Source organism: Lactuca serriola, chromosome 2 (genome assembly GCF_051521515.1).
Source record: "Lactuca serriola cultivar US96UC23 chromosome 2, Lser_US96UC23_V15, whole genome shotgun sequence".
NCBI lineage: Eukaryota > Viridiplantae > Streptophyta > Magnoliopsida > Asterales > Asteraceae > Lactuca > Lactuca serriola.
The window spans coordinates 175207676-175231263 of NC_136409.1; the positions used below are offsets into that span (position 1 = coordinate 175207676).

The 23588-nt window shown below is 36.1% G+C and overlaps 2 protein-coding genes across 2 annotated transcripts; one reads left to right on the plus strand and one right to left on the minus strand.

Annotated features, from left to right (window-relative positions):
- The first annotated feature begins 16886 nt into the window (after positions 1-16886).
- On the plus strand, positions 16887-21111 carry LOC145087474 (calcium-transporting ATPase 2, plasma membrane-type-like). Its single transcript, XM_079025425.1, has 7 exons — positions 16887-17357; positions 17694-17748; positions 17845-19775; positions 19853-20011; positions 20128-20299; positions 20403-20701; positions 20793-21111. Exons 1-7 carry the CDS (start codon positions 17181-17183, stop codon positions 21051-21053), a joined length of 3054 nt encoding a protein of 1017 aa, XP_078881551.1. The 5' UTR covers positions 16887-17180; the 3' UTR covers positions 21054-21111.
- A 142-nt stretch (positions 21112-21253) lies between these two features.
- On the minus strand, positions 21254-23147 carry CYCD5;1 (cyclin d5;1). Its single transcript, XM_079025426.1, has 5 exons — positions 22767-23147; positions 22596-22682; positions 22127-22421; positions 21918-22051; positions 21254-21831 (listed from the first exon to the last, which is right to left on the minus strand). The coding sequence occupies exons 1-5, from the start codon at positions 23004-23006 to the stop codon at positions 21655-21657; spliced, it is 933 nt and encodes a 310-aa protein (XP_078881552.1). The 5' UTR covers positions 23007-23147; the 3' UTR covers positions 21254-21654.
- Positions 23148-23588: the final 441 nt, after the last annotated feature.

Below are 23588 nucleotides of genomic sequence, written 5' to 3' on the forward strand. Positions count from 1 at the left end.
TTTGAGTAAAGCCCTTTGCAACCAATCGCGCCTTATAAGTGTGTACCTTCCCATCCATGTCGATCTTCTTCTTGAAGATCCACTTGCACCCGACCGTCTTACGTCCTTGCACGTTGTCAACTAAATTCCAAACTTGGTTGTCATACATCGACTGAATCTCGTTGTCCATAGACTCTTTCCATTTAGCAGACTTCGGACCTGCCATGGCTTCCTAGTAGTTGTTAGGTTCATCCAAATTTATTAGTATATTGTCACTAATAAACGTATCACCCTCACTTGTTATATGAAAAACCATACATCACATGCGAAACACTAACTCTACTAGAACGTCTAAGAGGTAAGGACTCGTCAATCGGTTCAACAGGAGTTTCCTCCTCAAGTTGAGTGCCAGTGTTAGAGTTTCCTTCATCGTTCGACTCTTGAAGCTCTTCAATATCGATTTGCCTCCCACTGTCCCCTTGGCTTATGAGTTCTCGCTCTCGGAAAATCTCGCTCCTCGCAACGAAGACAACATTGTCACTCGGTCTATAGAAGATACATCCAAAGGACTTCTACGGGTAGTTGATGATGTTGGATTAGTGTCTAAGTCCATAACTATTTTGGTATGTACTTGACCCGATGGTGCATGGTCCTTTTGGGTTGCCTTCACCAAAGCAACTTGACAGGATGAATTATGGAGAGAGAGAGGATTAATTATGATTTATTAATATATTATGAGAATAATATATTAAAGGAGAAATCATATTGTTTAATTAATATTAGTCAAGAATTAATTGATAATTAATTTTGTGGCTAAAAATAGATTAATTAAACTTAAGGGACTAGAACTGTAATTATAAGATAATTGCATTTGGGCTATGGATCACCTTGGAATAATAGGTTGGACGAATTCTATGGGGAAACCCATTAGAAATAGTCCAAGGGATATTCTAAAAGGGTCCATGGGTTGCTTAGAGCTTAAGCAGTCAGATTAGGGTTTTCTAGTTGAAAACCCTAATAGCCTACATGTATATATAGTACCCTTAAGCCCCAAAAACGTGGCTAAGAGTTCCACTAGGGTTTCTGGACGTTTTGGGCAGCCTCCACTCTCCTTATTCTTCATCCTCTTGCTCTTGGTGTTTGTAAGCCATTAGAGGAGTGACACTTGTGACTCTAAGCTTTCTAAAGTAATTACAAGGAGGATTTGAGATTGTTATTGCTACATAACAATCAAAGGTAATTCTCTAAACCCTAATTTCAGTTTATAATATGTTAGATCTAAGATTGTAAGTCTTGGATACATTGCATGTACAATAGAGAAACCTAGATCCAAGCATTAGGGTTTGCATGAGCACATAGGATGTTCTTATGGCTAAAACCCATCAGTGGTATCAGAGCCTTGATTGGTTTCTTTTGTATGTGATGCTATGTTGAATTATTAACTGAAAATCGAATTCTGGCCTTCTGTTCGAATTGACTCGGCGAGTCACTACATGGACTCGGTGAGTTCCAATGTGTGACTTGGTGAGTCGGAGCGTCGGACAGAGGGAATTTCTGGATTTCTTGTTGTTTTGCTTAAGGATTCTTGCCTTAATTGTTTTGGATCTTTAATATTCGAATTTTATCTTATATTTAAGAATATCCTTGATTAAACAAAAGATAATTACCAATTGATTAGATAATAACTTCCTTATATGATTAAAGATTGATTATTTGTATTAATTGGGTAACTTATCTTGCAAGAAATTGAAATTAGGTCAAATATAGATAATGACAAAATTAATTATTTAATTTCTATTATTTGTTATTTAATCCTTGTGTTGTGAAAAAGTTTCATTTGTGTCCATGTAAGTTTTATGGTTTAAATCTGAACTTAAAGGTTTTGTTTTGAAATTTAAATAGTTGAAACCCTAGTGTTTTGAAATGTTTCGAAACTTGCCCTCAAGTTTTGAAATTTAAAAGTTGATTAAAAGTTTAATTTAGAAATGTTAAATTCTAAAACCCTAGTATTGTTTTGAAAAGTTCAAATCACACCCTTATGGTTTTATTAATTAATTAAAGTGTATAAATATTAAATTTGACCACCTAGTATTTTAAAAGTGTAAAATACACCCTATACTATATATAACATTAAAATTCTAATATATATATATATATATATATATATATATATATATATATATATATATATATATATGAGTAAAAGTCAGTCTTACCGTTAGTATGCCTCATTCATGAAGCTGGTCTATAAGGGGTGTTTAAGGAAATTGCCTATAAAATGGTGATTGAATGGGTATCCACTCTTACCCACCGCACTCTTGACTAGTGGAGGGTCGTTAACCGAACGGGTAGGATAGGACAGAAACCTTCCATTATAAGTATAATGAAGTACAAAAGTAACTAAATTCTTTTACAAATTCCCAATCTTAGTTACTTTAGGCAAAAGTGAATTGATGCAATTCCATGAAATTACACTTTGTGCCCTTGCGAAGACGTTAGTGGAGTGTGTGTGGTTAACCGGCACACTAAATGATTCTAAGAAAAGGTAGCAAAGGGTGACTCAATGTTTGTCATAGTTTGGTGGAGCGTGTGTGGTTAACCGGCACATCAAATAGGTGACTGTAACATGTGGGGGCATCATGTGATTCTGCATGGTTATTCACACCCGCTTTGTGATCCTCGGTATCCCAGTCACAAACTAGAGGGGAATATCGAGATTTAAACATGACATTGAAAAGTTTAATGAATCTCAAAAGATCTAGAAATTTTTAATAGATTTAAAACTTAAATTTCTTTTTCGTTTTTCATGGTGGAAATTAGTGAATCGTCATTCACTTACCTTCAAATATTCTGCAACTAAATTACAACATCCCTTTTCTAGGTTGTAGAGTATTGTATTGGGTTCTAGCCTTAATATCTCATTTGGGTGATTTATTAAGGACTCAATCAACTAACTTGAATTTAATTTTTCTCCCGTTTTGTAGATGTCAAAGTATGACAACTATGGTCTTCCCAAATCTTGTGGAACAAGTTTTTCACATGAAGATGATATTCCATGATTCGATCGAGGAACATGAGATCATGCTTCACTTCCTCCACCTCCTACTATTATTCTCCCTAACCCACAAGTTCAAAAGATTGAAAAGTTCAAACTCACTCAAGCCCTTTTGGCAAGTAAACATGAAGAAGGAAAGTCAGTGTGTGCACACATCCTAAAGATGAAGTCACACATTGATAGGTTAAGAATGTTGGGATCTGTTGTCTGTGAGGAGCTGGCTGTTGACTGGGTTCTTCAATCACTTCCTGACTCATATAGTGAGTTCGTAAGAGAGTACTATATGATGAACCACGACGTAACCCTCATTGATCTCACCTATATGCTTATTGCTGCTGAATCAGCAATGATTTGGCGCACTAGAAAAGCAAAGTTGATTAGTGGATCTGCCTTCCAGACCTCTGTGGATATAGGCAACGAAAGGCATGCCATGATCGAAGGGTTTGATCATAAGAGAAAGGCAAAGTATGAAGTAGTTCCATGCGCTGTTCCAAAAGAGTCAATTTGCTTTTATTGCCAAGAGAAGGGGCATTGGAGACGAAGCTGCCCTATTTACCTAAGAGATCTAAGAGATGGGAGAGTCAAAATGTATGGCTCTACTTTAGGTAAATTCCATTAACCAACTCTTTTAAGTTCCTATTCTAGATTCTTAATACATGATGTGATAAGATTGCATTTCGATGTTTTGTAGGATTAAAGAAAAGAAAGGAAGCTTAAGGGAAGAAGTGAGCGGAATCTAATCGTGAAGAAATGGATTTCGACCGCATTACTTGAAGATTAGAATCTTGAGCTACTACTTGGAGTTAGAATAAGATTGCTAAGAAATATGTATTAACATAGTTTTTCAATTAAATTGCGTTGTGATGACAAATTTTTCCGCAATAAAATAAATTTTGATTTTATATTATTTATTTATCCTTGCAATGGCGTGTATGAAAAAATTGATGTTTGAATGTTTCTGTTATTAGCAATAATGGATTTGTTTCTTAATTATGTTATTTGTGGAAATGTCAAGAACTTACCAAATATGGAAAGTTTCTCATCGCCCAAGTTTCAATTTGACAGAAACTTGGAATCGTACAACTTGGTTGCATGATGAATGAGAAATTTCATATTTGGAAATTAGACTAATTCGTTGACAAAGTGTCAAGTGAAGGACTAGGAGATCGAGTACACAAAGTTGTGAGTTGATCAAGTCCACCACAAGAGTAACAAAGATATTCGTCATGATTTACTAAGGTTAAAAAAATATGATTATACTTATGAGAGTAAGTGTAATTCTCAGTTGATTGAAAGAGTTTCAATCAATAGCAGAACGAATAAGAAGAATCAAATAAGCAGAAAGATAAAAGTTTCTCTATTCTAAGAATAAGGGAGAGTACTTTTATTATGTTTTATGATAAGTCTTAATGATTAAGAACCATATCTCAATTGATCCTCTAAGTGAGTCTCAGTGCAATTGTATGTCTGAGAAGAGGAATCAAGAATTGAAGAAATGGTTAAATCAAGAAGTCAATCATACTTCGTTCCAAAAACAAGTCTTAGAGCTAAGATTGTGACATTGAGTGACAAGTCTTAAGAAGGTTTATAACATTCATCAAATGTGGAATTTGAAAAAGTTTTCTTATTTTTGAAATTGGAAAGTTGTGATGTCTTGGATAAGACAAAGACCAACTAGAACCAATTTTGTGAAGTGTTTTGTCTTGATAAAAGCTACACCAACTCTTGAATATTTGTTTGTCAAGAATTGTTTATTGACAAGAGAATCTTATATGTCAAGGAGTCAGTGGGAGTCTTAATGGTCTTGAAAGGTTTCAAGAACTAATCAAGAATAATCCTTATCAATCATCACTAGCACACGACATGAGGTTTACAACCTATCGTGTTGACACTATCTTGTTTCTGTGTCGTTCGAATTGAGTTAATTATGCATGTGAGTTCTATGAGTTCTTATTTGAATGCATAAAAGGCAAGGACCTTGATCAATGAAAAGTACATTGATAAGAAAGGATGAGTTGCTTAACTACTTGGAAGACATGGTGGGCACTCGTGTTACCATAAGGTAACAAATCAAGATTAAGAAAGTTCGGTCCATAAGATTTTGGATTTGTCGCAAACTTTGGTTTTGGACAAATTCACATGGATAGGAACACATACACCATTAAAATCTAATTGTTGTAAGATTCCCTCCTTCATGAAAATGACTGTGAGGAAATACTTTCACTAAGAGAGATTTTAAGAAGATAGTGATTGTGAAAATTGTATTCTCAAATTCGATTATGGTTACGGTATCCCTTTCCATAATTCGAATTGTGAGATTTGGCAATTAGTCTAAATTGTTTAGACACACATATGAGCTATCGAAGGCAAAGGTGTATAAGTTTAAGAAGCTTAGATAAAGGATTATCATGTCAAAGCTAGTGGGAGCATAAGTGTTATGCTTATTTGATAATAATCATCATGATAGTGGGAGCATAAATGTTGTGCTTGTATGATTATTAAAACAAGTATTGCAAGTTAGCAATATTAATTATAGAAAACAAGAGTTATACTTTGCAAAGTCGTAAGGGTTGAATAGTTGTTTTGCTATAATTAAGGGAGAGAATATTATGCTTCATTTAAAATCTAAAGGCTTAGGTTGTGGAATGTTAATAAATTTAGTCAAGGATACATAGTGTTATAGCATTGTGAGAACGTGGCACATTAAATATTTTGGCAAAAGATTGATAAAGTATCAGATCTTTATGTAAGACATTATGCATAGTGTCTCATACGCTTTGGGTAAAGGATCAATTGCAAGTGCTATAATATTTTACCATTCTAAAATTTTCCAAATGTCTAGCACATTAAGAGGGAAAAAGGACAAGAATCGGTTCTGACTAAGATAATTAAACAACTATCAAAGGACAATCCAAAGCTCGCTGAGGATTGGTCGCATGTGAGTAGTTGGAAATATGGTATTGGATGGACCATATCGACATTATTATGAATAGATAAGATTCTATTAAGAATGAATTGTCATATGGCAAATAAGGAAATGTTTCCATATTGGGAGTTGGATATTGAGAATCTATATCTAGATTAGAAACTATTATGCAAGAAGGATGTTCAAAGGAATGTACTTTGAGTGAGAGACATCATATCTATAGAATTGTTTCTGATAGAGATTAGCCAAGTCTTGATGATTTTGAGCTATGACTTTACGAAAGAATCATTGCATAAAATGTTAGAATCTAGCATAAGTAACAAGAATTTGATACTTATGATAAGGATTGGGAGTTGTGAAATGAGTATGATTGGAAATGTGTTCATTTGATCTATTTAACAAAGTAAGGGCTGTAGAAAAACATTGTGTGCATGCTGAGAGCATGGGACAAGTGTAGTTATAATTCAAGTAAGAAGTTGATTACCCGAAACAACAAATAATGAGTAATCAATATGGTGATTAAATAAAATGTTTTATTTGTACCCAGAGTTTGGGGCCATATGGGATTAGTATTATTCTTGTGTTTCACTTTGCATGCTTTGACTTCCTGAATAATTAAATTGGTTCAGAACAATTAAATTATTCGAACGGACCACAGTCGTTCATATGTTGGAAGTAGGTATGAATGAAGATTGTCGTGAATTGGTGTGTGGATTGTCTAAAGTGTATTAGACATAAGCAAATGTTTGCTGCAACGTTCATGAGTGCTTATGAATATGAGTTTGAGTATTGGATTAAACCCACGCTCACTTTGATCACTTCATGGATTTTATCACGAGTGATTGGTGAGACGATAACATCTTATATTCTTGAAACCAAGATGTGTGAGTTGTATCTTGCGAGTCGGTTACACATTGATAATATGTAAACGCACCAGTAACTTGGTGTCATAAAACATATTGTTGTGTATGATTGGGTGAGTGAGTACAAGCAAGCATTAAATCAAAGTTTATCCGTTCCTTTTATCCAAAGTAAGATGAAATTGATATATGTGGGCCCCTCGATGATTTAGTGATGACACTAAGTGCTTGGCCAAGCCGGGACTAATTTGATGTGTTCAATTGTAGTCTGTTGTCAGTCGTCATAAATCAGAAATCGAGAAACAACACATAGACAGAGAGAATGATTTAAATCCATGTCTCATTCTATACGATATCTAGAATGGAGGAATATATGATCCCTTATTTAAAGGACGTGTATCTGATAAGATCAGAGTTGACAGCGGCTTTTGAAAGCTACGATTGCAGATCAGGATCTGAAGTCATACGCAGAATAGTTATTAGACTTTTCCAAGTGGGAGACTGTTAGATTAGTGTCTAAGTCCATAACTATTTTGGTATGTACTTGACCCGATGGTGCATGGTCCTTTTGGGTTGCCTTCACCAAAGCAACTTGACAGGATGAATTATGGAGAGAGAGAGAGGATTAATTATGATTTATTAATATATTATGAGAATAATATATTAAAGGAGAAATCATATTGTTTAATTAATATTAGTCAAGAATTAATTAATAATTAATTTTGTGGCTAAAAATAGATTAATTAAACTTAAGGGACTAGAACTGTAATTATAAGATAATTGCATTTGGGCTATGGATCACCTTGGAATAATAGGTTGGACGAATTCTATGGGGAAACCCATTAGAAATCGTCCAAGGGATATTCTAAAAGGGTCCATGGGTTGCTTAGAGCTTAAGCAGTCAGATTAGTGTTTCCTAGTTGAAAACCCTAATAGCCTACATGTATATATAGTACCCTTAAGCCCCAAAAACGTGGCTAAGAGTTCCACTAGGGTTTCTGGACATTTTGGGCAGCCTCCACTCTCCTTATTCTTCATCCTCTTGCTCTTGGTGTTTGTAAGCCATTAGAGGAGTGACACTTGTGACTCTAAGCTTTCTAAAGTCATTAAAAGGAGGATTTGAGATTGTTATTGCTACATAACAATCAAAGGTAATTCTCTAAACCCTAATTTCAGTTTATAATATGTTAGATCTAAGATTGTAAGTCTTAGATACATTTCATGTACAATAGAGAAACCTAGATCCAAGCATTAGGGTTTGCATGAGCACATAGGATGTTCTTATGGCTAAAACCCATCAGATGAAAATGCACCGCTCACTACGAGGTTCGAGCTTGTCGTGAGTCTCTCGTCTTACGAAATCCTCGCAACCCCAAACCTTGATATGTGACAACGAGGGAGATGTCCATGTCCACATCTCGTGAGGTGTTTTGGTAACCTTCTTTGTAGGGACTAAGTTAAGGATATGGGCGACAGTCTCTAAGGCATACCCCCAGAATGAGATAGGGAGTGAAGCATGACTCATCATGGAACGAACCATGTCTAGCAAGGTTCGATTATGCCTCTCAGCCAAACCATTCAACTGTGGTGTCCTAGGTGGCGTCAATTGCGAAACTATTCTGCATTCCTTGTGGTAGTCGTGGAATTCGAGAATAAGGTACTCTCCACCTCGATCGGATCGAAGCATTTTGATTTTCCTGCCCAGCTGATTCTCCACTTCCTGCTTAAACTCTTCGAACTTTTTAAAGGTTTCTGATTTGTGCTTGATTAAGTAGATATACCTATATCTACTATAATCATCGGTGAAAGTTACATAGAAGCGGCTCACATCCCTTGTGATAGATCTAAAGGGCCCACACACATCGATGTGTATGAGATCCAATAAGCCCTCACCCTTTTCACAAGTACCAGTGAAGGGTGACCTGGTCATCTTTCCAAGTAAACAAGTCTCACACACGTCATCGTCCCTAAGGTCGAATGACTCCAACACGCCATCCTTTTGGAGTTAGGCTATACGCTTCTTATTGACATGTCTAAGACGAAAATGCCACAAGCATGCTTTGTCCAAACTATTGGAAGAATCGATATGCAACACATCATTTCCTAAGTTGTCTATAACCATCACAGTTTCATATATTCCATTACAAGGCAATGCTTCAAAATAGAGAACACCATTAATATAAGCGTTAATAGAACCCTTTTCATTATCAAATGAATATCTAAATCCTTTTCTATACAAACCATGAAAAGACATGATGTTTCTTTCCATTTATGGCGAATAGCAGCAGTTATTCAAATCTAGTCCTAATCCATTACTAATCACTAAAGAGTAAACTCCAATCTTGGTGACAGGTGACGCTCTTCTGTTCCCCGTGATCAGGTTTATCTTCCCATGCTCCACATCTTTATTTCTTGTTAGCCTGTGCAAATCAGAACAAATTTGAAAAGCACACCCTCTATCGAGAACCCAAGAAATAGCATGTGATGAATCATTAGATTGAATAGTGTAAATACCTGCATAGGACGGCTTGATCTTTCCATCCTTGATATCTTGCGGATATTTCGGGCAGCTTTGTTTCCTGTGCCCTTTGTCATGGCAGTGATAGCACTCTGCATCCTTTGGGTTTGAAGTGGGTGCAGCGGGACCAACCTTGGTTGCACTTGAAGAGGTGTCATCATGGGACTTTCCCTTATGGTGGCTCTTTGAGGGAGCCTTCCTCTTCTTACCCTTTCCTTGCCCAATAGCCAAGACTGGGGCAATAGTATGAGTAGGATTTTGTGCAACATATTTGTCCTTTAGGTTGCTCTCAGCAATCCTCAACAAGCCTTGAAGCTTGTTCAAGCTGACCTCCTCTTTGTTCATGCCGTAGGTCATGCAAAACTGGTTGAAGCAGGGTGGCAGCGAATGAAGAATGATATCAATCGCCAGCTCTCCATTGAAGTTAGCATTTAACTTCGGCAGGCGGTCAACATACCTCTGCATTTTCTGCAAATGAGTGGTGACAAACTCTCCGTCCCTCATCTTGGCCATGATCATCGAAGTGATGATCTCGTACCTTTCCTGCTTGACACTTTGGTGGTACCGGTCCAACAAATCATAAGGCATCTCATACAGATAGTAGTCCACGTAGGACTTCTGGAGTTCTGTAGTCATTGTCGTGAGCATGATGCAATGGACTTTCGTAGCGTCTCGCTCGTGGGCCTCGAAGGCAGCAATCTCCTTGGGGGTAGCAATGTTTACGTTCACCTCCTCCAGCTCCTTGTCGAGGATATACTCCTTTTCCTTGTAGCAGGTGACCATTCGGATGTTCCAGATCCAATCATTAAAATTGGCCCCATCGAAGATCACCCTCCCACACAAGTTCATGAGTGAGAACGAGCCGAATAAGTTTAAGCCTTAAGCGTTGTTTTTGTTCGAGTTCCACATCCGAAAAAGAAAAGAGACAAAGTTTGATTAGATAAGAATCCTTAATTAAACACCCAAATGAGAAATTAGGGCTATGATCCAACAATATTATTTGCAATTTAGAATAGGGATGTCATAATCTAAACAACAAATAATTTGAAGGTAAGTGAATGACGATTCACTAATTTCCACCATGAAAATCAAAACGACTAAGTTTTAAATGTATTGAAAATCCTAGATCTTTTGAGATTCATTGAACTTTTCAATGGCATGTTTAAATCTCGATATGCCCTTCAAGTTTGTGACTGGGATACTGAGGTTCACAAACAAGGTGTGAATAACTATGTGAATGTACTTGGTGCCCTCGATGTTACAGTCACCTAATCAATGTTCCGGTTAGCCACACACGCTCCATTGATCTATGACAAACAATGAGTCACCCTTTGCCACCTTTTCTTAGAGCCAAATTACTGTGTCGGTTAACCACACACGCTTCGCTAACATCTTAGCAAGGGTACAAAGTGTCATTCCATGGAATAACATCAAATTCACATTTTTCCTAAAGTAACTAAGATTGGGAATTTTATAAAAACATTTAGTTACTTTATTATTCATTATACTTTTAATGAGGAATTGGTTGCCCCATCCTACCCGTTCGGCTAACGACCCTCCACCAATCAAAGAAGCGGTGGGTGAGAGTGGACACCCATTAAACGACCATTTTATAGGCCATAACCTTATCCCCCCCCCCCCTCTTATAGATCGGCTTCGTGAATGAGGCCTACTAACGGTAGACTAGCATTTATCTTATACATATATAATAATTATTCTTATAATATTATAATAGTATAGGGTGAATTTTAAACTTGTAAAATTCTAGGGTTTGAAATTTAATTATTTCAAAATTAAATTTTTAATCAAAAATTTAAATTCCAAAACTTGAGGGAAAGTTTTGGAACATTTTAAAACTATCTAAATCAAAATTCAAATAAACAATTAAACAATTAATTTTGATGATTATCTATTTTGACCTAATCCAATTTCATGCAAGATAATTGATCAAATAATTAATATTTATCAAATAAGGTAATAATTATCTAATTAGATGACAAAAATCTTTTATTTTGACAAAGATAATCATAAGGAATCAATAAAATTCTTATTTTATTAATTAGAAACAATTATGGTAATTATCCTAAGTCAAAATAAGTAAAAATCCTGAAAATCCGTCTGTCTGACAGCCCGACTCGCCGAGTTCATCCTACTCGTCGAGTACCTCATTGGGCTCGACGAGTCTGTCAAGAAGGTAGCATAAAATTCGATTTTAAGCAATGAATAAATGCATTAAATACAATAGAAACCAAGCAAGACTCTGATACCACTTATGGGTTTTGAGCAAAAGAACATCCTATATGCACATGCAAAACCCTAAAGTTCTGGATCTAGGTTTCTCTGTTATACATGCAAATTTATCCAAAGCTTATAAACCCTAATCTAGCATACTTTGAAAACAAGATCTATAATTAAACAAGTTCAGATGACACCTTTCAATAGTTGCAAGAATTTTCAATCTTCAAAAGCTTAATGTCACAAGTGTAACACCTCTAATGGCTTACAAACACCAAGGAAAGAAGATGATGTAGAAAAGAGGAGGAGGAAGCACAATTTCGGCTATAGTAACTCTAGGGTTTCTCAGGTTGCCAAAATCTGTATCCCTATGGGGTCCTTAAATAGCTGAGTTGCTAGGGTTTCAGTCAAAACCCTAATTGGATAACTTAGGCCCTAAGCAGCTTTAAGAGCCTTTTGGAATAAGGCCCCTTGGACGAAATTAGGGTGGGCTTACACTCTAAATTTCGTCCCCCCTTATATCCTTAAGGATTCACAACCCAAAATCAATTATCTTATAATTAACAGTTCCAGTCCCCCTTTATTTAATTAATCTCTTTTATCCACAAAATTAATTCTTAACTAATTCTTGACCAATATTAATTAAACTATATGATTTCTCTTTTAATATATTATTCATATAATATATTAATAAACCATAATAACCTCTCTCTCTCTCTCTCTCCATCAATCATCATATCCAGTTGCTTTGGTAAAGGCAACCCAAAAGGACCATGCACAACCGGGTCAAGTACATACCAAATATAGTTACGGGCTTAGACACTAATCCAACATCATCTTTGTATTTTGTTGATGTTGTTGAACCACTAACCCAAGAATTGTTTGAGTTGACAAATGGGTGACATGATAGAGATGATCTTGAGCAAGGGGTTTGATTGTGAAAAACTCTCCAAGATGTTAGAATTGTACTCTTTGGATCCGGATGTCAAAATATTTGTTAAAATTTTGGAGATGAAGAAATCCACAAGGGTTGGTGTCAAGCAAGTTGAGTTGTCTCTAACTCACACAAAGTTACCACCTTCTATTGTTCAACCACTAGAATTGGAATTGAAAGTTTTACCTCAACATTTGAAGTATGTGTATTTGGGAAAGAACGAGACTCTTCCAGTTATCATTTCTACTCATTTAACCGAATTTGAAGAAGAGCAGCTCCTCAAGATGTTGAAGGAACACAAAGAAGCTATAAGTTGGACGATTGCGGACATAAAGGGATTGAACCCTTCCACTTGTATGCATATGCTATGCAAGTTACAAGCTACTATTATCCATTTCACAATAGCCTTTTTTTAGAAAACAACAACATAAGTCTCCATTTCATAATAGCCTTTTTTGGAAAAACAACATAAGTTTCTTTATGTTTATGACCTTTTGGAGTAATTTACACTTCTAGTTTTGTAAGTTTATAAATTTTAATATACTTAGTCCAAAGACCAAAAAAAAATATCAGACTTAACAAAAAATTCTAACGATGTTATTAGGCTAAGGGTACTAGGTGTGGACAATATGTTAAGGCATGTTATTACATCAAAAAGGTTCCACTTCACATGTCTTATCACTCATAATATTATAACACCAATTGAGAAAACAAATAATATGTTTTAACACCCATTAATTTTCATGTCATCATTTATTTATTTATTATTTTTTTCGATTTATGTTTTAATATTTATAAAAACTAATATTTAATTAAAACATGCTATTTAAATAAATCCTAAATTTAACATAATATTTTAAAACTAAAAATAACATTACAAAAAAAAACAGTACAAGAAAAAATTACAATAATCATAATTTAAAAACATAAAAACCATACGATATATCTAGTTCAAATATCGTTTGCGGATTTTCTCCTCCATCGCATGAAGCACTTCCAAATCTCGGGGTGCCAAATCTTCCTTGCTAGTCCGAAGAATTGTCAAATCCTTCGTCATTTGATCTTCATCTCCATGATTGCAAAGGAATTCCAAGTGTTGGCGTTGTACTTCGACTCTTTCTTTTACTATTAAATTGTGTGCGTTGAACTACTCTTTCATTTCCGCCGACTCTTATGCCTTTATTTCAGATTCATCCGCATGTCGTTGAGCGTGTTTTACTTTGTCACGTCCGACCGGTCGGTGTGGGTGGAAGGAGATCACTTCGATGTCGTCTGGGGTCTCATCAGTGTCGGCGTTGAGGTCAATGTTAGTTCGTGCATTGGTAACGTCAAACGAACTTGAATTGCAAGATCTCTTTGATTGTACCTCTGATGATGTTGTCGTTTTAATCCATTTTTGGATCTTTTCTCACAATCTATCATATTTTTTCACACTAAAAAAAGTGACCCATTTCGAGCCATGTTTTTAATATGATTTTTTTATTAAAATTTGACCATTAAAAACCGTTCATAATTGAAAAGAAGCACGTTACGAGTCGTTTTGATGGCAACGGAGCCCGTATGCGAAAGTTATGCATTTTAGAAGTTTTGGCACAAAAATCGAGAAAAAAATGCCAAATCCGAGAAATTTCGCATGGTGGGACTTCAGCCACGTCATCCTCGCTCATAACGCGCCACGTGTCTGAAATTGTTGAGTCACCGAAGCCAGCTGGCGAGGCGTGTCGCATGCCCTCGCATCCGAAGCGCGGTCCAGTAGGAGTCCGACGTGTGCCTTCTCCTGACGTATCCGAACTTCACACATAGCACCACGAACCCAACCCTCGGACCTAGACCTCGGTCCAATATAAAGCCCTCACCTGGACCCTCGCACGTGCGAGCCATGTGCCTCCTATTCGAATCTGCTGCCGCGTGGAGTCTTCTCAGCCCTTGGATCAGAAGCCTCGCCCCTATATTTTTCATTTTACACCCCTAAACCCATATTTCTTTCATTCCAACTTCCCCCAAAGCCCCGATATAATACCAAACACCCAAAATACGTTCCGAAGTGCCCGAAGACCCAAAAAAATTTATCTTTTTGGTTTTGAAGCCCATCCGTCGCAGAGCCTGGTTTCTCAATAAAACTCCCGGTTTTATTAGAAATGATTGTTTTAGGAAATGAAGTGTTGCCCGATTATCATTAAATCAAGTGAGTGTGTAGTCACTTTCACCTTACACATAGTTATGAAGTATTTTCTTTAAAATACGTGCTATGTGTAATTATATTAATTGTTTATTTGGGGTGACTGTTGAATAGATGTTTTATATAAGTTTTAAACTGTGTATGTATTTTATCTACAAACATGTTGGGTAAAACATGGGTAGACGAAATAGTCGATGTGTGATGTTGTTGTTGTTTTTGTTGTTGTTGTTGTAGTCATCTAGCGGAGTATAGATGACGACCACGGACCTTTCTAGACAGTCCAGTGGAACACTAGCAAGTTCGCAACTTGTAGGTGTTGGTGAACTATATGTTCATTGGTGTACTCCATCGCCCTCATGGTTGCCTTTAGGACATGTATGGATGAGGAGTCCCCTTAGCAGTAGTGTCCATCCTGATGATATTCCTTAGGCTAGGTCCCTTGTGATAGGTATTTAGGGATGTAAAGTGAGGATAACGGGAATAGGTAATCAGGGTTATTGTTGATTGATGAATCTAATAGATTTATTACTATTGTGGGTTGAAAACCCTATATGCTCACCAGGATCCCAAGCTTGGCCCACTCGGTTGTTTATATTACAGGTAGTGGACCCCGAGCATAGTCGGATGATGATGAGAGATTTTTGGATTATAGGCCAGTAGTTGTAAATAACTGTTGTAAGGCTTATAATGTCTTGTTTATGCTTTTGATTTGTATCGGAACATGATATCCCGAGGTTTTGATAAAAATGAAAATATATATTTCTTGAAGAAAGGTTTTCATAAATTTTTATCATGTTTTGTTTTGGGAACAAATTCCGCAACATCTTTTAAAAGGATTACTCTGAGTTTATTTTAAAAGCATAAATTAAATCGGTCTTTTCTGGCCGAGAAATTAGGGGATGTCACAGTCGCCAAGCTCTAAACTAGGGCACGTAACTTTGGCCCAAATGTCTGTAAGAAACAATGCAATCAACTCCATGAGAGAGCACATTAGGGATGTCGTTAAAGAATCAGGGCTAATCGAAAACATTCTCTAACAAAAGATTGATATCGTTGTTGGATCCTCTGGTTCCATTCGTATGATAGATAAGGCAATATTTCTTGGTTATAGTAATGATCTGGTGAATGAGATTGGTTTACTCGAAGGTTATAAGAGGGATTGGAATTTACCAGGGAAGAACTTAGGGTTCTTGTCAACAAGTTGTGTGAAGAAGAAAGTGAAGCTGAAGGAGGAAAGGTGTACAATCGATAAGGGTTTTTCAAGCCATTATCAACATTTATTGTAGCCACTGTAATTTTACTGGAAGAGATCTTTAGGTTGTTTGGGATTAAAGAGATGGAAGTTTCAGGTTATACATTATGAGGTGTTATTGTTGAGAAAATAGCAGAGTTCTTTCATGGATTTGATTTGAATGCAAATCCAAGGTTTTATAACGCCGGAAAATCAAGTTTAATCGGAGAATATGACCGGAAAACTCATGTTTGGCTAGAAACAACGTCAGAAACCGGCAAAACCCACTATTACCGATCATACCGGTATAATGTACTTGTTTCAACAAGTTCAAAGGTAAATAGAAAACGAAAAATAATTTAGTGACAAAATATGACTAAAAGATAAAATACATTTTTCTTCTCTAAGTAATTATATCTCATAAAAAGACAAAAATTCCAATCCAAAAAGAACCTAAAAAAATCATCAAACCATATGAACCAAATATACAAATTTCTCCATTTATTGTTAGAGTAAATTACAAGAATGGTCCCTATGATTTAAGGTAATTTACGTGTTTGGTTCATAACTTATTTTTTTAACTCGGATGGTCCCTATTGTTTGCTTTTGTTACGCGCTTGGTCCCCATCTTACCTAAAAAAACTATTTTGCCCTTGATTTTTTAATTTATTTAAATAAACACGTCATCAATCCTACCCTTCACCTTACCTTACTTACCCTATAATTTTTCTCTATTTAAATAATAGTCTTTTTAGGTAAGACAGGGACCAAACGCGTAACAAAAACAAACAGTATGGACCAAGCGTGTAACAAAAACAAAAAATAGGGACTTTTCGAGTTAAAAAATAAGTTAGGGACCAAGCATGCAAGTTACTCTAAACCATAGGGACCATTCGTCTAATTTACTCTTACTGTTATTATATATAGAAGAAAGAACCCGTTATTTGCGTTTCCAAGACAATCGGATCATTTGCCACCCATCCACACTCTGTTTTTCCCACCTGAAACAGAGACATCTCAACTTTTTTCGAGTTCCGGGTAACCGTCGCAGGAATTTCTTCAACGCTTCGATTTGAAGCATATCATCTTCGTTCGTCATTTCCTTTTCAATTTCTCAAGCTTTCTCTATGTATACCCAACGTTTGCGGAGGAAGAAAGAACCATTCTTCATTTTCCGATTTGATGGTTTACATCGGTTGAACAATAGAGGGATTTTCAGTGACTGGTAGGTTGATCGTGTGGATTTTGAAGAAAGGAACGGCAATGGAGAGTTATCTGAATGAAAATTTCGGGAGAGTGAAACCTAAACATTCGTCGGATGAGTCGTTAAGGGACTGGAGGACGCTCTGTGGCGTTGTCAAGAACCCTAAACGACGGTTTCGTTTCACTGCCAACCTCGCCAAGCGCAATGAAGTTGCTGCTATGCGACGTACCAATCAGGTCAGCCCTCTCGATTTTCTATTTTCGATACTTTTCCCCAAACTTGCAGTGATTTATACGGAATAACAGATATCTGATGCAACTATTGGTTGTTTAATTCTGCACAGAACGAAACTGCATATGCATATGAACATATGCTATAACTTCCGCTGTAGATTATTAAGAGAATTGTTCATGTATCTGCCATTAAGGAAATTAACTACTTGAACTAAAACTAGTGATTTGATAACGCATATGCATTTTGATTTGATTTACAGTTACTATAGGGATTATGAATTTAGACAGGCCTATCATCTCTTGACTTACCAATCATACCTTGATTGATAATATTTACAGGAGAAGTTGAAGGTAGCAGTTTTGGTGTCTAAGGCTGCAGTTCACTTTTTACAGGGTGAGTTCTTAGTACTGATTTATATTATACGTAGTGACTGAAGTTATTTCTTCTTATTGACGCCATTTTCGTGATCTTATCATCTTATAATTACAGGAGTGCAACCAAGCGACTACACACTACCCGAGGAAGTTAAATTCGCAGGTTTCGAAATCTGTGCTGATGAAGTAGCTTCCATTGTAGAAGGCCACGATTCCAAAAAGCTCAAACATCACGGTGGTGTAGATGGCATTGCAAAGAAGCTCAACACATCAACAACATCTGGCATTTCAACTGATAAACAAACCCTAATCTCCAGACAAGAACATTTTGGGATCAACAAATTCACTGAAACTCCACATCGAAGCTTTTGGGTGTTTGTATGGGAAGCTCTTCAAGATATGACACTAATGGTCCTTGGTGTTTGTGCATTTGTCTCTTTAATCGTTGGAATAGCAACAGAAGGGTGGCCAAGAGGAGCTCATGATGGGCTTGGAATTGTCGCAAGTATTTTATTAGTGGTTTTTGTAACAGCAACAAGTGATTATCGTCAATCTTTACAGTTCAAAGACTTGGATAAAGAAAAGAAAAAGATATCAATTCAAGTTACAAGAAACGGATACAGACAAAAGTTATCAATCTATGAACTACTCGTGGGTGATATCGTGCACCTCGCTATAGGCGATCAAGTCCCTGCAGATGGACTTTTCCTTTCTGGATTTTCAGTCTCCATTGATGAATCAAGCTTAACAGGTGAAAGTGAGCCAATAATGGTAACCACCGAAAACCCTTATTTACTATCTGGAACAAAAGTCCAAGATGGATCATGCAAGATGTTAGTCACAACAGTAGGAATGAGAACACAATGGGGTAAACTAATGGCAACTTTAAGTGAAGGTGGAGATGATGAAACCCCATTACAAGTCAAACTCAATGGAGTTGCAACAATCATCGGAAAAATCGGTCTTTTTTTCGCTATAATCACTTTCACAGTTCTTGTTCAAAAGTTAATAACTCACAAAATCAACCAAAAAACTCACTGGAAATGGTCTGGTGATGATGCTTTAGAACTACTTGAGTATTTCGCAATAGCTGTCACCATTGTTGTTGTTGCAGTTCCCGAAGGTTTACCTTTAGCAGTGACTTTAAGTCTGGCATTCGCTATGAAAAAAATGATGAATGACAAAGCACTCGTTCGCCACCTGGCAGCATGCGAAACCATGGGGTCCGCAACAAGTATATGCAGCGATAAAACCGGGACATTAACTACAAACCACATGACAGTAGTGAAAGCTTGTATTTGTACAAAAGTCTTGGATTTGACCAAAAAAGTCAACGACATTCCCGATAACGCGTTGAAGCTTCTCCTACAATCGATATTCACCAACACCGGGGGCGAAGTCGTAATTAACCAACGTGGGAATCGCGAGATTTTAGGAACACCAACGGAGACAGCGATACTGGAATTCGGGTTGTTGTTAGGTGGGGATTTTAAATCTGAGAGAGAAGGTTCTAAAGTTGTTAGAGTTGAGCCGTTTAATTCTACAAAAAAACGAATGGGGGTGGTGTTGAAGCTTCCGGAAGGAATCGTGCGAGCTCATTGTAAAGGTGCTTCGGAGATAATATTGGCTGCGTGTGAGAATATGATTAATGGAAATGGCGAAGTTGTCCCTCTTGATGAGGGATCGGTTAACGATCTCAAGGGTATAATTGACAAGTTTGCGGGTGAAGCTCTTCGAACATTGTGTCTTGCTTACGTAGACCTTAATTCCGATGTTTCTCCGGAAACGGCTATTCCGGCTTCTGGGTACACGTGTATTGGAATTGTGGGGATAAAAGATCCTGTCCGTCCAGGTGTCAAAGAGTCGGTGGCTCTTTGTCGGGCTGCAGGGATTACTGTGCGTATGGTTACGGGGGATAATATTACTACCGCGAAGGCGATCGCTAAAGAATGTGGAATCCTTACAGATGATGGGATTGCAATCGAAGGTCCGGATTTTCGTGAAAAAAGTCTGGATGAATTGTACTATTTAATTCCCAAAATTCAGGTACATTTTTTTTATTCATATTTGGTAATAATTAATAAAATTATTTGAAATTGTATTTATTGTTTTTCCTCATTTAGGTAATGGCCCGATCTTCTCCATTGGATAAGCATACACTCGTGAGGCACTTGAGAACAACATTCGGTGAGGTTGTGGCAGTTACTGGTGACGGTACAAATGACGCTCCTGCCCTTCACGAAGCCGATATTGGGCTTGCAATGGGCATTGCTGGTACGGAGGTGAGCAAGACTGTATTTGTTACATAAGACAGTGTGACATAAAGTTACAGTTCATCTTATTGACATCGGGATCTGTATTGGTTTTTGTTTAGACGAATATTTTTCTTTGATTTCAGGTAGCAAAAGAGAGTGCGGATGTTATTATTCTAGACGATAATTTCTCGACAATTGTGACGGTTGCGAAATGGGGGAGATCGGTCTACATTAACATTCAAAAATTTGTACAATTTCAGCTTACAGTCAACGTAGTGGCTTTGGTAGTCAACTTCACTTCCGCTTGTTTGACTGGTACTTACGAATACAATACAACTCATCTACCGATTTCATAACTCACCACCACGTGTCATGTCCTTACTCGTTCTTTAATTTTTATTTTTTTCTTTTACTGCAGGAAGTGCTCCCCTTACAGCTGTCCAGCTGTTATGGGTGAACATGATAATGGACACACTAGGAGCCCTAGCCCTAGCAACCGAACCCCCAAATGACGAATTAATGAAAAGACAACCAGTTGGTAGAACAGGAAGTTTTATAAGCATTGTTATGTGGCGGAATATTTTAGGCCAATCTATTTATCAATTCACAGTCATATGGCTACTTCAATCAAAAGGAAAATCATTTTTTGGTCTTTATGGAGATGATTCCGATTTAATCCTCAACACCCTAATTTTTAACGCCTTCGTTTTTTGTCAGGTATATAATTAATTAATTATATATCAGTATCACAACACTTGTTTTTATATTTGGTTGATGTTAAAATACTTATATATTATTAATTGTGCAGCTTTTTAATGAAATAAACTCTAGAGAAATGGAGAAAGAAGACGTCACAGATGGCATATGGGACAACAATGTGTTCGTAAGCGTGATCTCAGCAACTTTTATTTTTCAGGTGATAATAGTCGAGTATTTGGGCACTTTTGCAAATACTTCACCGTTAACAATCATCCAATGGTTTTTTAGCATTTTTATTGGGTTTTTAAGCATGCCGATTGCTGTCTACTTGAAAAGAATTCCATATTTGTTAAATATAAAAACTAATTAGATTTAGATTTTTTTTATTAGTTTTAGGAATTAGGTTTGTAGACTTTGTAGTTGTACAATTATTTATATCGTGTTTAGTGTTGTTTTCATTTTTTTCGTTTCTGACATTCAATACTTAGGACCCACACAAACTCAAAAACACCCAGTTTCAGCTTTCACTGTTGTATTATTTGATGAATTTTGTCCACTCAACAAATCATATCAAATCAAATAATGACTCCATTCCAATTTCCACATTCCCAAAACCTCTTAGGTCTTTTGACATATACACAGAAACAGTACAATCTTTATCCAGACTTAAAGCTTAAAAAGGGTAATGAAATGAAAAGACAATTGAACTCAAGAAGAAAAATTAAATAAAGTAAAGAAAAAACTTCCCATTGAAGACCCATCTTTGGGCCCTTCTCACTGTATGTTAAGCTTTACATACCACCCACTTTCACTACTTGCAACTTTCCATATTCAAAATCCCTCTCAAAATAACTCAAAGATCAAAACCATATGTTGGTAGATTATTGTGTTCCAAAATGATCACCCATCAAATATCCAAATCCAATCAATTGAATCCATTTCTTGTTAAAAACAAAGTGTTGCAGTTACTACTATCTTCTAATAATCTTCTGCAATGGACAATTTTGTTCAAATCTAAGCTTCCTCTTAATGGTGGAAGAAGGGCTCCAATGAGTTCTTAATGAACTAAATGAATTCATCAAGCATGGAGTGTTATTCTTTTTAGTCTTGATATCCTTCAAAAGATTGTAACACAAGTATATATGTTCCTAGAAATGAACAAAATGTTTGATTAGTAAGATAATGAATGTTTCTTTTTACTTAATACAAAAAGAACGACTTAATCCGGTCTTACTTTTTCTAGAGAGTAAAGGGATGACACTACACCAATCTTCAACTCCATTGTGTTTCTTGTTAATTGATCATCACAAGCTAATAACACTGAGGCTATGGCAACAACAGATGGCCTATAATCCATGGAATTAATCTCTGTAAAAACAAACAATTTTAGTTTTTGGTACACAAAGAATCCCAAAATGAATCAAGCTACTGAAGCATTAATACCTTTGGAGAAATCAAGAATGAGTTCAATGGATTTGGACACTAGAAACTCATCACATTCACATTCATCTTGAACTTTGGAGAAGAAATGGTGAAGATAAGCAAATGGGGTAATGCAGGACATTTTCCATTCTAATGTTGTCAAAACCATTAATTCCATTCTTTGAATCACACTGCTTTCGAAGTTGTACCCTTGTGCTTTGTAGTGGGACAATGATGGCGCAACTTGTTCCTCCATTTTAGCAGCTAAAGATAAGCATGCAATACACAGCAATTGAATAGCCCATTCTTTCCCAATCTATCAATTCATAATCACTTAATCAGCATTAATCCCAACAACTACAGAAATAATTTCAACTTTTAACCTTTTTGGAACAAAATGATGTTGCTGTAAACCGTAAACAGAAACGGAGATGATTATCGTTTTGGGGGAAAAATGGTGTTTTAATGAAGCAAGTGCAAGTATACTTACATCGATAAATCGCCTTGAAATGAATCGATCGAAGTATGTCAAAGAGAGATAAGCTGTACGAAATTGAAAACCTAAAATTTCTCTGGTCTGCAACAAATTAGAAAACTCGATAAACACCAGAACGAAAAGAGTGAAACAAGGAGAATCATTAAGTAACAGAGAGCTTCGTACACTGAAAATCCAGTTAATGGCGTCTAATCGAGCACATTTGAACCAGTTTCTACTATTATCATCATCGGAAACGCAAACGCAACCATAATCATTTGATTTGGATTCTGTTTCGATCAGAGATAGTATATACCGATCGTCTTCCGATTTAGGTAAGGAAGCATCGAGCTTGATTTCGTTTAAAGACGATTCATCTTCTTCACACAAGAGACTTGGTAGAGAAAATGTAGTGTCGGGATCCATTTCTAAGGAAATCTAGTGAAGGAGAAGCAAAATCAAGGAAGAGTTATTGATTAATTTGTTGGATGGAGGAAATCTAGAGGGAGAAGAGGCGCGAAATTGGGGAGCTGGTGAGTAGCTGCGATTTTGGTGCCGCCAAATTTTGGACATGAGATATATAGAAGAGCAGTGGACTCGTGGGAAGTTTCATTAGCATTAGCGGTTTTTAATGGTTTTTTCTTTTAACTAGATGAATACAATTATATAGCTAAATAATAATTATTATTTAATATTTCTATTTTGAAACAAAATGTTAGTAATAAAGCAAACATATACTTAACATGTTAGTTTTATTAATCATTATAGTTTTAATTTTAACTCATTGTAATATATACAATTATTTGATAATTTTATAAGTCGTTTAAAATTGTATAAATTATATATCAAACATAAAAACACTAAAACATCTTTTATAACATTTATATTAACTTTTTATATTTAAATCACAAATCTCTTCAAATACATTAATGTTTTTAATGAGCAAAATTTTACAGTTTATTAAAAAAAAAAGTTATTAATGATTACTAATTAATAATCATAAGTTAA

Bases quoted from the DNA above. Each gene is read 5' to 3' on its own strand.
- LOC145087474 (XM_079025425.1), top strand. From the start codon at position 17,181: ATGGAGAGTTATCTGAATGAAAATTTCGGGAGAGTGAAACCTAAACAT. The intron at 19,776-19,852 runs GTACATTTTTTT...TTCCTCATTTAG, and splicing joins ATTTAATTCCCAAAATTCAG to GTAATGGCCCGATCTTCTCC. The intron at 20,012-20,127 runs GTGAGCAAGACT...CTTTGATTTCAG, and splicing joins TGGGCATTGCTGGTACGGAG to GTAGCAAAAGAGAGTGCGGA.